The sequence below is a fragment of the Lynx rufus genome, unplaced genomic scaffold, assembly GCF_022079265.1.
Source record: "Lynx rufus isolate CCGP_SWC_20201006 ecotype Redwood Valley unplaced genomic scaffold, mLynRuf1.p SCAF_18, whole genome shotgun sequence".
Classification (NCBI taxonomy): Eukaryota; Metazoa; Chordata; class Mammalia; order Carnivora; family Felidae; genus Lynx; species Lynx rufus.
This window is the reverse complement of record NW_025814832.1, coordinates 10,186,146-10,201,884: the sequence shown is the minus strand read 5'-3', so window position 1 is coordinate 10,201,884 and position 15,739 is coordinate 10,186,146. Positions and strand designations below refer to the sequence as shown.

Genomic DNA, 15,739 nt, shown 5'->3' with positions numbered 1-15,739 from the left:
ATCTAGGGGCGCCCGGGTGGCTCAGTCAGTTAAACGTCCGACTTTGACTCAGATCATGATCTTGCAGTCCATGAGTTCAAGCCCCACCTCAGGCTCTGTGCTGACAGGTCAGAGCCTGAAGCCTGCTTCAGATTCTGTGTTTCCCTTTCTGTCTGCCCCTCCCCCCTCACACTCTGTGTGTCTCTCTCTCAAAAATAAACATTAAAAAAAAAATCTAAATATATCTATTCAAAGACTTAAACAGCCAAAAAGTAAAAGGACAATACAGAAAATTCTGTTCCCAGAAAATCCATTATCTAGAGAGAAAAAGGGACTTAGCTAAAATTTTTAAAAGATCAGTTAAAAACAAACAAACAAAAAAAACAACCACTGTGCTTATACTTTCATAGTAGTAAATCCAAAATACAATTTTTTAGATGTGAAGAAGACTAACACTAATTCCAAATGTAAATAATTGGATGGATTTAAATACCATTCTCAACACTAGATATATTTATGTTTTATTTCCTCCCATATCTTGTATTATGTGGTAAAAAGGCTCTCTGGATTCAACATTTACCCACATTTCAGAAAGCCAATATATCTATCATTCTAGAGCTACACTGTCCAATACAGTATTCAATAGCCACCTGTGGCTAATAATCATTTGAAATGTGGACAGTCTAAACTTAAATGTAAATATAAAAAAAATAAACATTTAGATGCACTCTAAATATAAAAATACAAAATGGATTTCAAAGTCTTAGTATGAAAAAAGCAATGTATAACCTCCATAATTTTTGTACTGATTACATGATAAAATATTTTGGGTATGTTAGATTAAGTAAAATATATTATTAAAATTAATTACACCTGCTTACATTCTTTTAACATGCCTACTAAAAAATTTTAAATTACACAGAGCACCTGGATGGCTCAGTCAGTTAAGCGTCCAACTCCTGATTTCAGGTCAGGTCATGATATCATGATCCGTGAGATCAAGCCCCATGCCAGGCTCTGTGCTGATAGTGCAGAGCTGGCTTGAGATTCTCTCTCTCTCAAAATAAATAAACTTAAAAAAATTACATATGTGGCTCACATTTGTGACCCATATTACATTTCTATTGGGCAGTGCTATTCTAGACTATCACCTGAACATTTTAAAGGGAACTAATCAAAAATTCCTGTAAGACACTCAAAATTCAAGATGACTTTTTTTTAAGCTTAAGATATTAAAGCCTGAAAAGAGTTACTTAATTTGATGACTTAATCATGAAAAATGGCAATCTATAAAGTTCTGGCAATTTTGCAATGCATTCATCACAATGCTGAAGTTAAAAACACATAGAGATTTTACAGCCTTAAGCTTCTAGTCCACTAAGTGATCAATTTTAAATGACAATTAGATATTCATTCTTTTTTTTTGCTGCAACTGTTTTTTCAAGAAAAACAGTTTCTTATAGTCCCTATAATTTTCACACATTTTCTTTCATATTTGGAAAGCTGACAGCTTTTTTGGTTTGTATTCTTCCTCTAGCCAAGCAATCATACAACCTGAGTCTAAGAATACCCCATCCTTTACAACATATCCCACACTCACCCACAAACCATGCCCCTTCTTCTTTAAATATAAACCTAACTAATGCCAGATATTCTTCAAACAGCCCTGAAAGGATTGTATTTTCAACCTTGATGTAATTTTTTAAGTAAGATGATTAGAAACACAAATGGGAGTGTTGATGACGACTAACAAAAAATGTTTGGATATTTTTGGTACTTAAATATAAAACCAAGTGTGAAAAAAAAATCCTGAAACTGGGCATTTTTACTCTAATTCAAAATACTTTATCCCTATAAATAAGCTAAAAAGCACATCTTGAGCAAGATATTGTAACACATGAAAATCACATGAACTTCAAATTTCCATATCCGTACATGAAGTTTTACTGGAACACAACCATGTTTATTTATATATTGTCTATGGCAGCTTTGGTGCTACAAGGGCAGAGGTAAGCAGTTACAACAGAAACCATATGGCCCAAAAAGCCTAAAATATTTACTACGTGGCCTTTCATATAAAAAATTTACCAACCCAATACAAAGAATAATCATCATCCACGTGGATTTCTAAAAAAGGCCCTTCATGAACATGCCATCTGCTGGCTTGGGGGGGAGGGGGGGAGGGTACAGGTAACAACTGGACAAGACCCCCTCCCCCAATCCTACCATAAACTAGATCAGTATCATTCTACCTAAGATATAGTGGGCTTCTACATAAGATACTGTATGAAGAGATTCTAAGCCTAAATACAATTTGAAAATCAAAAACTTAGTTCATGATCAAGTCTGGACCAAAAATTATACTGAAATATGTTGCCAAGGAAATTATAAAGGTGATTAAAAATAGGACTCTCAAGTTAGTTATGGTATGGAGCTTCCCTTTTCTATTAAGAGGTTCATTCAAGGCCCTTTCAAATCTCTGATTCTAAGATGAGTCATCTCTCAAAGATGAAAATGTATTTTTAAAGATTTCCCTACCTGCCTCCTCCTGAAAAGTGGGATTCTACCATTTTCAGACACTGTCATAGTTTAATAATTTATAGCATACAGCTTCCTTATGAAGAAAATTAAACCTATGATATCCTGCAAAACATGTAGCATTCCAAAGAAGCCAATTATCTAAAACATATTAGCTGGAAAATTAAATATACCTGTTGGTTATCTTGTTTGGGATTCTGTTTGAGGTGAAAGGGAGGCTATTAGGTAGAAAGTAAGCACCATGTCACTTAACACTGTTCACTTACATCCACATGATGGCAGGCTGCTCACTTTGATAATGAAGAGCACACAATAACATATTTGTATATTGTAAACTGACTTTGGTTATCAATCAAAAGACTTAATATTCAGTCTTATAAACGTTTACCAAGTAAGTTTAGGCTTTAGTTTTTCCATAGTATCAATACACTGAATACTAAACACAGAGAAATACAAGTCAGTGACCAAACTCCTGGCTCACTTGAAGAAAGAACAGTGCTGTATGTCTCTCAGGTCAGCTGAGGGGACAGACAGTCCCTAAGATGCAAAAGAGTGAACTGGTACTGATATATTATTAAGTGTCAGTTAACAGGCTACTAACAATTTCAATTCCCAAGGAACACAGTTATCTTTTAAGGCCTGTGTACTTTACACATGAATTTGCAACCTGAAAACCTCACCTGAGTGTCCTCAACAAATGTCAGTTATTTTTTCATTCTTGTTTTTAGGGCCAAAGTGCCAAATTTATAGATATATTTAAAAGTAATTTTAAAACCAACTTCATAACATATACCAAAATTAAATACCAAAACCTGATAATACTAGCAATAGGGAAAAGAGAAGCTGGAAAAGAAAAGCTGAATTTAGAAGTCTTCTTTTCCACAGCTTAGTCTGAACAAAATACATAATGACAGGGAATGCTGCACTAATTATTCCAATAATTATTTACTAAAGAAGGGAGACCAAATAGTTTAATTACAAAAATCTTTCTCATTTGCCAACCCCACATTTATATTCTATCACCTAATATTTTCTCTTCCCAAGGGGATTCAAGATTAAGGAACAGCTTCTCTGCACTCCAATCTAAAATTAACTTACCTTTTATTTTTTACATATATTATACTTGGATTTCCCAGAGTCATCATTTAAAGAAGTTTAGACTCTATAGCTCTGGCAGGAAAAACATATTAAGTGGTTTAATCACAACCAAAATGGGAATGTTCTCCACTGGTGTTTAATATACACCACATAAACGAACTACTAACACAGCCTATCCTCAGGTAATTTATGTGACATCTGAAGACTGAAAATCAATTTTGAATTTCTGCCTTCGTCTCTAAAACATAATCTACTTAAGCCTCTTAAATCAGATGCTGGAATCAAACCAGCTAAGTAAAGCCACAAAAATTTTAAAAAATTAAAGAGAGAAGGAATGTAGGCACCTATACCTAAATACTTACCTTGATCCTGTCATAGGACCTCTTCCATCCTTGTCATATCCCCCACGCCCTCTACCTCCTCCCTGTGACCCGCCATATCCTCTATTATCTTCTCCATACCTACTCACATCACGACGGTCATCTACAAAAAAATAATAATAATATACACATGAATAAATAACCATGGGTCATTTCTGACAAAGGCTTCCCATAACATAATCTTGAATGGCTCTTTAGGTTATACATTATATTCTTTGGAATATGGCACATATATACAGAATTCAAATGCAAGCCATCAAAAAAACATCTGGAATTAAATGTGTTTGGGAAATGTATCTGTGTCAAATTCCGTCCTGCTACGTAGTCAGATAACAAAATGGTGACATGGATATCACCATTTGATGTGATGGTGATGAGGAATAGCTAAAGTGCAACATTAGGTACAGAATCTTAATAAATTAGATGAAAAGCATAACCCTAATCTTAAAAAGTTATTTCTTCACCTCAAAAATACTTAAATGTAAATCAAGCAGGGACAAGAAATAACGATTTTAAAACTGAGACATATTCAGTGAATATGTTCACTGAAGATATTCAGTGAATAAGCTTCCACTTTTACTCATTCGCTTATTTATTCAATTATTCAACAAATATTTATTAAGCACTTACTATGAACCAGGCTCTATAGTAGGTAATGAAGGTACAAATGAGTAAGACAGGACTTGTGCCCTTGAAACATGGGACAAATTCCTAAATATCAGTGGTATAGTCTAAGTGCTACAGGAAAACAAGTGAAAGAAGGGCTGGTCCTTCTTAGATGAGGTGAGAGAAGGTTAATTACTGGTGATTAGTTTCTCTATATCAGGTATACCACCACTACCAAAACAATGGTAGCAGCAACATTGTCAAATGATCAAAGTTAACTAACACAACAAAGGAAATTCAGGTAATCAATCATCAAAAAGTCATATGACCATTTGGGAGTTTCTGAGAAATTCAGACATGGAAATCCAATAAACTAGTTTTAATGGCCATAAGAAAGAAGAACATATTCAAGGTCACTCTGAATTTATACAAACAACTAAAATCCTGTAGGTCTTTTAATCCAGAACTCAATGTAATTCTGAGAGGAAAAAAGAAAAATAATATATCATACCTTGTGTGTGGTGGCTGTAATTCTCTCTTTGTGAATGATAGGACTGCTGGTTTTGATTATAGGAATCATGCTGCTGACCATAATTTGACTGCTCATCATATGAACCTTGATGTTGATCATAGCCTGACTGCTGGTCATACGAATCTTGTTGACCATAGTCTGACTGGTCATACGGAGGTGCTCTTCCACCTTGGCTAAACAGAAATCAAGAATTGGAAATTTATAGAAGGATTATGTTCACTGTAGCAAGTTGACTGAGACTGACAGAAGGGGCCTGACCAGCTAGACCTCAACCATATTTAATACTACTTTCTGATGCAAAGGATTTAGTTCTTTTATCTACAAAATCTCCTATCACCAGTGGAATGGCCTTCAAACCAACTGCACTATCACTGAAGAAATCCCACATGAGGAAAACCACATGCACCTCTGAAAACACTGGTAAAGCAAAAAATCACTATGCCTCTTACCATCTCCTTGAATTTAAAAAAATTAAAGGTGCCACAAAGTACAGTAATATGTCTCTAACAAATATATCACAAGTGCTGAGTCCTTTTAACAGTTACACTAAAAAGCTCTGTCATTTAACAATGTTATCTCATAATATTTGGGGGACTATTCTCTTCACTTGATCTTAGCCAAAAGGCCGAGAAACGATGGGGGGGGGGGACTATTCTCTTATAATTATCTTTACAACCTATATTACATTCTCCTAAATATCTTCAATGATAGCTTTCAGATTTTTAGAGGAAGGAACTTGCTTTGTGATGCCATTTTTTTTTTTTTACACCTGAAAATTGTCTACCAAATAAAGAGACTACCTTCTTATTATCTCTGGCAATTCAAAAAAAAATTTCTAGGTATGTTCTGAGCAACAGGACTATTAATTACCTGTTCTCAGGATGGGGATGTTAAAAGGAACGTTTAAATTGGATTTGAGTTCTAATGTTTACTTTTACAAAAAGGGAACAAAAAATCTCATAACTTAATAGTCACATCTTATTCTGCATCAGATGAGAAGAATCTAATAAAGATCAGTATGTTCCCCCAACTCTGTACCCAAAGCACATCACATCAACAGTCAGAACCCTAGTGCTTCATCTTTTTTTTTTTTTAATTTATTGATTTTGAGAGAGAGTGAACGGGAAAGGCAGAGAGGAGAGAGAGAATCCCAAGCAGCCTCCATGCTGTCAGCAAAGCACCCGACGTGGGGCTTGACCCCCCAAACCGTGAGATCATGAACTGAGCCAAATTCAAGACACTTATCTGACTGAGCCACCCCGGTGCACCTAGCACTTCCCATTAAAATGGTGGTCAGACCAAATCTAACACATTTCTTTGGTTTGCATTTACATGTTATGCTTCCAAAAATGCATCCTTATAAAAGGATTCTTCTAAATTTAAAACTAACCAACAGGGGTTGAAGAGATCTTCCTTCTACTCTATTTTTCTACTTTTCAAAACACTTTCATATCTATAACACTGACAATGCAACCTCATAAATCTTTCCCCAATGTTTTTACTTAACTGAATTTCACTTAGAATAATTTTTTTCACTGCAGAGAGAATACTAGTAAGCTCAGTTTTTGCCTCATTTTTCAGCTATGTAACTTAACAGGTTACATAATCTTAATAACTTCTCTTTACCTCTGCAAAATGGGGATAATTACTGACACTATGTCATAGTGGTTAAGGATAAATTAAGGAATGCAAAAGCATTTTAGAAAATGTAAAGCACAATAAAAAAAAATTAAGTTGCTATCACTAAAATTAGTAATAAGAACAGCCTCCTCTCATCTGAAACTTAAAAACTATAAAACCAAACCCCCCCCAAAAAATACTTAAACCTGTAAACTTGCTGGTATGTATTTACCTAACTATATTAATGAAATATATTTAGAGTATCTGAAATATGTGGATAGGTTTTGGCACTTTTTAAATATTTTTGTCCCTAAAAAGGTAATAAAGGTAATACATTAAAATGGCTAAAAAATAAAATGGAAATAAAAGTAAGCACTGAGAAGTGTCCTTTTATAGCTAGGTTTTTATTTAATCTCAGATATAAAGCAGAGGTCAAAATTTTCCTTTTTAACATTTAAATCATGTGCATTTACATACACCTCAACAGTAATTTTACAAATAACCACATCATAAGAATCAAATGACATTGGTGACAATTTCCACATTTATAACACAAAACTATGAAATTCATACTTCATCAAAACTTTTCTGAAAAAATGTTTAAAGCTAGGAATTTGATGGCGAAGTCTATTTAATACCCAAAGTGTTATTTCCACTGCCCGACATAATCTCAGTGCCTTTACTGTTTCCTTACCCTCCTGATGATTCCGTGTTTTGCTGTCCCTGGTTATTATAAGACTGCTGGCCATATGAGCTCTGCTTTTGATTCTCATAACCACTGTAGGACTGTGAATAACCTAAGGTTGGATGGATATACCATTTAGTAAATGATCTGATTTTTAAATTTCTAAAATAGCAAATTTAACAAACAAGTCTAACCTGATTGGCTTTGTCCATAGCTGGAGTAGCCGCCATAGTTCTGTCCATATGAGGTATCAGTAGTTTGTCCATAGCCAGAATAGCTCTGAAATTTAGGTAAATACAAGTTTCATCACCTACTTAAGATAAGAATAATTATTTATGAAACACATTAATTTATATTTTAACCTACTTGTGGTGCTTGTCCATAACCTTGGTTGCCTTGATTTCCATAGGAAGAATAACTGTAAAAGAAAAATGTACTATTTGAAAGAGATGTGCTAGAATTTTAAAAGCTTAAAAACAAAACCAAAAAAGGCCCTATCTTCATTTTCAACTTTCAACTCCATACAAGCTTTTCTTCTGAGAAATTGTCAATCTGCCTCCAAGAGTCTAAATTTAAAGGTGGTGACCAAAGAGTGTAAAGACATACATGAAGTCACTCCCAGACCTCCTGAATGCCAAACAAGCACCAAAAGTTTCACTCTAACAATATCCCACAAATAAAACTTCACTAGAGCTAGAAAATCTCAAGAGAATTATACCTGCATGTGGGAGTGACTACATGGAAGCAAAACCCATAATATCTGAAGCAGAAAAATGAGGACTTTTTAAGTTAGTGCTTTCATCAAATTAGCTATGTTTTTACAGGTTAATTTCTTCCTACCATCTGCCTTAAATCTGCCTTTATCTTCCTAGAAAAGGCACCATAGGCACTAAAAGTCCAATTTTTGTGCCTCGGTAGAGACATGTGTATCTTCTGAGTCTTATCACTGAATGAAATTATATTGTGTCATTGCACAGCCTAGCATATAGTTCGTTGACTGAATAAATGTACCTTCCTCAGAACTGAATTTTCTTCAATTTTATAGCATGTAAACCCTAACAAGTCAGAAACAAACTTTCTGAATATATGCCTGCCAAAATAAGATAAAATATTTGCAAAAAAAAAAAAAAAAAACACCTTATTATTCTAGAACTATCAAGTACTAACACAATTTTACTTTATAAAATACATTTCAGTGAATAAACATTTGCTAGTTGCCTATTATAAGGTTAGCACTATCTTAGGAGAATAAAAAAGTCAAACTAGTTTTGTTTTCATGGAGCTTAAAACCTGACGACAGAAGATACCTGAGATGCTATTCTGAGTATCTCACATTGAGCTGCAAAACATTTATAGTGCAAGATGAAGACTGTGTTCCTGGCACGTAAAAGAACCCTACTGCATGTATATGGTCACATAAAAACAGACTTTTCTTTTTACTGTGAGCATGGTAAGAAGTCTTTTTAAAATGCTAAGCATTTCTATTATAGTGCTTCAAGAAAATCTGCTCTGAAAAATATATTAGCATTTTATACAACCAAAAACTGAAATACTTTCCCTAAAAACTTGTAATATTGGTTGAATTGTTTAAATCCTTTTAAGGACTTAAGAAACTACTTTTTAAAAATTTCCTAAAGAAAACAATCTTTAAAATACCTATGAGATTTGTCTTAATTTCTAGGAGGTATCTGAATTTACTGATTCAAGCAGGCTTTTTTTTAAAAAAAAGGAAAAATTTTTAGTATGTATGTACACAGTCCGACTCTTTTCCTTGACAAGCTAATATTTAACTCTTATAGAAATCCATATACCAAATCTCAAAAGGAAACCCTAACTAAATTCATCTTTTTTTTCTCAGTTCTACTCTTACATGGTATTATTAAAATATACGTATACTTTACCTTTGCTGCTCACCCCCAGACTGCCCGTAACTTCCAGAATCTAAAACACATAAAAAGAATTTTAAATCTTATTTAAAATTATGCTTCCCTCAAAGGCTGAGTTTAGCTCTTATAGATGAAATGTGATAAGAAAATGTCATAAATATTAACTACAGAAGGAAAACTAGTTAAAAATACTGTGGAAAGATTTGTTTACATCTTTGAAAACAACTACTCTACAAATGTGTCCTGACGGTCACAAGAACCAAGCAAACAAATGTAAATCAGTGAAAAATCCATCCTTTTAACAAAAACTCAAAGCTCAAGCTATCTTTGTGTACAAAAAGACATCTACTGAAACCAACCAAGACCAAATGGGGGCAGGGGAAGACATACACTCTGACGAGATAAATCCCCAGGATTACACTGACTTGCATATCCTCACCAGCCCAACATATATACCTTTCCCCTGTACTAGACTGCTCTGGCTGTCAGCAGCAACAAACAGATCTCCGACAAAAGCAGCTAAGTTAGTTATTTATCCTCAACTTTACCAAGCTTTCAGGGACTTGGCCAATCAGTATACCAACTCAGCAATACCCACTTCCAGCTTCCTTTTTGGCAACAAAAGATACCAAGGAAGGCATGAATTAAGTACAGCAAAAAAAATTTTTTTGAACTATGAGCTTTTTCTTCATACTTCAAAATGTCAATTATATCATAAACTTTTGAAGAGGCTCTCTCCTTTAGGTTTCTACTCAGTGTCAAATTAATGACCTAAGTTTATTAGCGATGAATAAGAGTAATATTATATGAAATACTCTTTCAGCTGCAAAAAATGACTGTCTGAAACTGCTGACCATTAGGCACAACCTCATCTGATATGAAACAAAATCATTTGCTGTCAAACAGTTCTGAAAACCACCAGAAATCAAATCAGTGACTTTTTCATTCAATTCACATTAAGCTACAATATGAAAACATTGCCAATGGCAGTTTAAGGTGACATCAGATCTGCCACTTTTCTGTAGTAGAGATCTGCAATCAGGCTGAACAAATTACTTTTAAAATATTTATTGCTTTTAAATATTAATAGTTAATATTTTCATTTCAAGAATATTGAATGAAATCTTAACTACTTCTATGAACGTAAAAGACAGAAGGCTGAGATGAAAAAGAAAAAAACTGTATCACTACCACACCCATAATAAAATTATCAGACTTCTAGCTAATGACCAAATAAAATGCGAAAAGGACACAGAATCTAAATGGACCATAAAGAGATTAGATGCATCTACCAAATGAGAAATTAGCTTCAACCAAGTCAGAAACTGGAAAGGATTATGAAGGTGGTGGAAATATATGAATAAAACTGAAGTTACTCCAGGCATAAATGAAGCTTTAGCTTCAATTATATCCTAAGGCATGGATGTGGGTTCTCTCAATGACAGACCTGTTTATTAGCTTTTGGCTCAAGCAAAATTATAGAAGTACACAGCATATAGGTCATGTGACCCTGGTTCAAATCTAATGAGTCTATAATTTTAACCCAATCATTTCATTCCTCTGAAACTACAAATCTGACTTCTTTAGCTGGCTGACTTTAAAACTCTGGAAGATATAACATATTGACCAATAAACACAGCCTTTAGTATAAATACTTGAGTGAGAAAGTACAGATGTTTTACACTCATCAGAGAAAATTTGTTTCTTTATAGCATTTCAAACCACTACTCACTGAGTACTTGACACTTGAGCCCTGTGTCTAAATCCATGAATTATTTAGAAATGCTTTCATTTCCAAATGTATAGGGTTTTGATTCTCTTTGTTTTTCTCTAATTATATTCCATTGCGGCTAAAAAAGTATTTTCTGTTATTATTCTTGGTACTTATTAGGATTTGCTGTTTGTTTTTCCCCTTGGTAAATACTTTACTTGCATAAATGGCCCTCATGTGCTTGAAAAGAACTGTGTATTAGCTAAATGTTGAATAAATTCTCTAAGTCTAGATATTTGTTCATTGTATCATTCATACCCTTCTTAACATTTGGTCTGCCTAATCTATTACAGAGAATGGTATGCTAGAAAACTTCCATCTGACCATAGATTTGTTAGGGTTTTTTTTGCTTTCTATATTTTGAGGTTATATTGTTAGCCACATAAAAGTACAAATTTATATATTCCTGATAAATTCCGTTTTAACACTGCATGAAGAGCATAATTAAGAATGTCCAAACTTTATTTTGACTGGTAACATACCTAAACAGCATCTTGCTTTTGGTGCGTGTTTGCCTGGTTAATCTTTTTCTGTCTCTATACCTCCAACATTCGTGTTTTAGGTGTATCATTTCTGAACATAACAGATCTTTTTTCCCCCAATGTGAAATCTTTCTTTCAACTGGTGTTTTCATACTTTTACTATTTATTCCTACACACCTATATTGGATTTTTCTACCTACTGGGGTTTTCTTTCTCCTTTAACTCCTTTCCTGCCTCCTACTGGATTTTCTTTACTCCTTTTTCCCCTACTGCTTTAAAAGTTATTCAATTTGTTCTCTCATTAAGTTACCGTTCATAATTTAATGTTCAATTTTTAACATACATTCTGGACAAAATTCACAATCTCCAACCTCTACTAGAATCTTAATACTATAATGGCAATCACAGACTTCACTTTTGCTTCCATTTTTTAACGTCCAAATGTAATCATTTTAATCTTTGATGTTCCATACCATCAATATTTGCTTTTTATTTACTGTGTTTGCTTCTTGTATACTGTTTTTTGCATCCTGTTTCCCTTTTCTGGATTCACTAGTCCTTGGATCAGTTCATTTTCTGGCTTCTTAAAACTTTTAAGTCTACTACCATTTTCCTATTTATTGATATTTCATAATCTGCAATTTCACATCAACATATATCGTTATTAATTGGTTTTTATGTTCCATGCTTGGGACTACTGCTTTTTGACCCAAAATATTCACCAATCTTGGAAAATTCCCAACTATAATAGTGATTCCTCTCCATGTTCTTAGCAGACACATTATACGCATATTAAATGACAGGACTTCTCAATCTGTTTCTTAATATTGTTTTTCATCTCTTCCTTCTGAACTGAATGGTGGGTAATTAGAGGTCTTCCACTTCACTAATTATTTCTTCTGCTAGATCTGCAATTCAACTTATGCATTATTTCTATTTCTAGAAGATATACTTGGTTCTTTTCGTATCAGCATGGCCTTTCTTCAGAACGTCTTGGTCTTAAAGTTGACTCCTTAAGTTTTTAATAATTTTAAGCATATTTGCTTTCAGATTACCTATAGGGGTTCTAATTCCATTTGTCACAAACCATCATTTTGGTGAACTGTTTCAAGTTCTACAATTTTTTACTGTGAATTCATCTTTTGCAAGGCTTATTTTTTATAGAAGATTCCTGTGACCTATGCTGTGAAGTTTCCACCAAAAAAAAGCTTTTCGTTTATTTCTACGAGGACCCCCAAAGTTATTACCAGCCCAGAACCAATTTTTGTTAATTTCTTGGCTTAAGTTTTCCTGGAGTCCCATACCTAGCTTAAACGTACACCCAAATTGTATGAAGCAGTTCCCAGGTTACAAGCTATCAGGACAGACTTTTTTTCATTCAGGGCCCAAACTTTGCTATCCGTTATGCTGATAAAAAGTTTTTTTCTAGTTAATCCTTTCACTGAAGTCTTTCAAACATATACGTTATATGTAAGGTCTCAGTTCCCATTACTTGGCTCTAATAGTCTCAAGGCTCCATCTCCTACCCTTAGTCACTTGGGTAATAAAACCCAAGTCTCTAAATGATGAGACCTACACCCTCCTCCTCTTCAGGGCAACCATCAAGTTAGCCATATCCGGCTTCTACTTCATTTCTGGCAGCTAGGTCTTGCCCTTTCTTTTTTTGTAAATTCTTGCATCTTTAAATGTTTGTAGATAGAGGATTTTCAATTTATTTTGGTCTGCCACATACCAAAATAAGTATGCTAACTTTGTAATTTTTGTATAAGTGATATTAGATTCGATTCTAACTTGAAGATGTCAGATAATTCACACTTGTAAACAATATCCAAATGTCTGAGAGTCAGACTTACAGTATTTACAATTTTGACTTATTTATTAACTATGTAAGCACTTTTATTTAATTTATAGGTCTGTCCTGTCAGGCATCTGGAGTGGTTGAGTTTGAAATGTTTAAAGGATTTAACTAAACTTAAAACAATTAGCTGGTTAGGGGGAATTTACTGTTAAATTTATTAACTGAAACGTTCACCAAAAAACAAGTCAAAAGCATTATTCTCATTTTTATACAAAGTCAAAAGTATTTTTGTACATGTTTTACAAAATGTATAAACAGCATAGAACACTAAGTAGAACTTAAAGATTCTAGCTTTAATGGACTTAACTTAAAAACAATTATTATAAAGTTTTCACATGTGAAAGCCAATCTTGTATTTAAAAAAACTTAAATTACACAGTGACAAATGTCTAGTGTCTTGGTACTTTGAAGATCAGTACTAATGGATAAACTAGCTCATGTTTATGACACTAATATGACACTAATATGACACACTTAAATCCTGGATTTTACAAATGGTAAGTAACCTCTAAAATTTAATTTTCCACAAAAGCTACCCAGTCCTATAAAAATGTCATTGTTTTATATCAATAAAAATGTTAAAAATCAAGACACACCATTAGTTTTTAATGTTCATTGAAATGGTAAATTTCCCCATGAGGGTAGGAGAATCTTTTTATTTATTTTTTAATCATACATGGGTTACACATCTCCTAAGGGTATACTTCTACATACTTCTGTGGAGCTTTACCAGATTTCATCCCAAATTCTGCACCTGGTAAAAGACGTACTTACTTTGGAGTAAGAAATTCTTGTTTGAGCAAGGATTAAATAGAAATTGAAAGAGGCAAGAATCCTGTGCAGTTAACAGCCTCTTCCATCAGATAGGTGCCCCTTTCCACAAAAGCTCAATATTCAGGCTTAATGTCAATGTCAATCTAAGGAATGTTTCTTATCCTGTCCAACCATTCTTGCAAATTTGGTCTCATCTCCACCTACTCGCTTTTTGTCACACGTTTCCATCCTTTTGCAAAACTGTGTTACTGGGGGATTTCGTGTATGTTTCAAGGCTCTCCCTTAGACAATCAATGTAAAAGACTGCGCCAGCAGTCATTTTCATCCCAATCAGATGGCTTCAAAGAAATGTTCTGCTTTTCCATGTGAAACGTGAGCTCTCCTGATGGTTTCTAGCAAGTGGATGGCTGGGTCTTTGCAGCCTGTAAGGTACCCTAACAGAGGACCTTGTGTGGTGAGCCAAGACTGCTACATCTAGAGAACATTCGTGTTCCAGACTTTATAGCAGGATCTCAACGGACTATCCCGAAGAGATCAGTGCCTTTTTCTTTCTCTTCCACACAACGATGGGGGCGGGGGGGGGGGGGGGGAGGCGGGGTGCTCTATCAATTTAAATGCTTCGTGTAAGACTGCCTTTCCTCTGGTCTGCATGTGTTAAGGTAAATGCCACATGTACCTACAGGAGTCTATCCAGAATAGAAAAGGCTCACTTTCAGGCTCTTGCAGGAGATAAACAACTGGAGAAGGGAGAAGAACGACAGCAGGGTGAGGAGGAAGCTGAATTATATGCAAACACCCCCGTTCGAATCCGGGTGGTTACGGTAGAGGGAATGACGAGAAGGAGGATTTCGTGCAAGGCAACGTCCTTTGAAAGGGCTCCTAGAGCGTCAAGACCCCCACCTGATGAATGGGTGAGTCAGGAAGGCCCAGCTCCACTTCACAGATGGGGAAACTGAGGTACGAGGCGGCGAGACGACTGGCCCGAGGCCTCGCTGAAAGATCTGAGGCGGAGCGGAGAACCAGAAGCACCGATTCTCTCAGGCGGATGCTCTAATCACGGGCTCCCCCCGCCCCTGTGATGGCGTAGACGGCCTCCGCCCCCCCAATTCACACACCCTCCCCGGGAGGGGCACGTCTCCTCAGCTTCCAAGGACAGGGTCAAAAAAGAGGGGCCCGAAGCGCTCCCGCCGTGATTTGCAGACGGAGAGCGTTGGGAGCGTGCGTCCCTTCAGTCCAACATGGCGGCGGCCGCGGCCACCCCCCCACCCCAAGCCTCCCTCAGGGCCGGAGGCTCTCCCTCGGGGCCCTCCGGTGGGCGGGAAGACGTCCCAACCCCGCCAGGCCCCTTCTCGCCGCTGCCGCTGCTCGCTGAAGGAGTCACCTACCCGACATGACTAACGGCCGCAGCGCGGAGCCCCCAGAGCCCGCCGAGAACAAGGAATACGAGAGCCAGGCGGCGCGGCGGCCGGAGCTGTACTGAGGGCGGCGCGGCGGGCTGAGCCCGACTGCGGGGCCTCGGCAGCCAATCAG

The 15,739-nt window shown here is 35.8% G+C and overlaps 1 protein-coding gene and 1 pseudogene across 3 annotated transcripts in view; both read right to left on the bottom strand.

The window, feature by feature from the left end:
- Positions 1–15,679, bottom strand: part of TAF15 (TATA-box binding protein associated factor 15) — a 28,539-nt gene extending 12,860 nt beyond the window's left edge. The window contains exons 1-8 of one of the 3 annotated variants that reach the window (XM_047080846.1): positions 15,595–15,679; positions 9,340–9,379; positions 7,805–7,856; positions 7,633–7,717; positions 7,448–7,550; positions 5,113–5,306; positions 3,978–4,098; positions 2,691–2,735 (exon numbers count right to left, since the gene is read on the bottom strand). In XM_047080846.1, coding sequence (XP_046936802.1) covers positions 2,691–2,735; positions 3,978–4,098; positions 5,113–5,306; positions 7,448–7,550; positions 7,633–7,717; positions 7,805–7,856; positions 9,340–9,379; positions 15,595–15,601 — 647 coding nt within the window. In that variant the 5' untranslated portion in view covers positions 15,602–15,679. The remainder of the gene's footprint in view (positions 1–2,690; positions 2,736–3,977; positions 4,099–5,112; positions 5,307–7,447; positions 7,551–7,632; positions 7,718–7,804; positions 7,857–9,339; positions 9,380–15,594) is intronic. The other 2 variants (XM_047080847.1, XM_047080848.1) reach the window with 2 other exon arrangements.
- LOC124513677 (uncharacterized) lies at positions 5,607–5,770 on the bottom strand (annotated as a pseudogene).
- Positions 15,680–15,739: the final 60 nt, after the last annotated feature.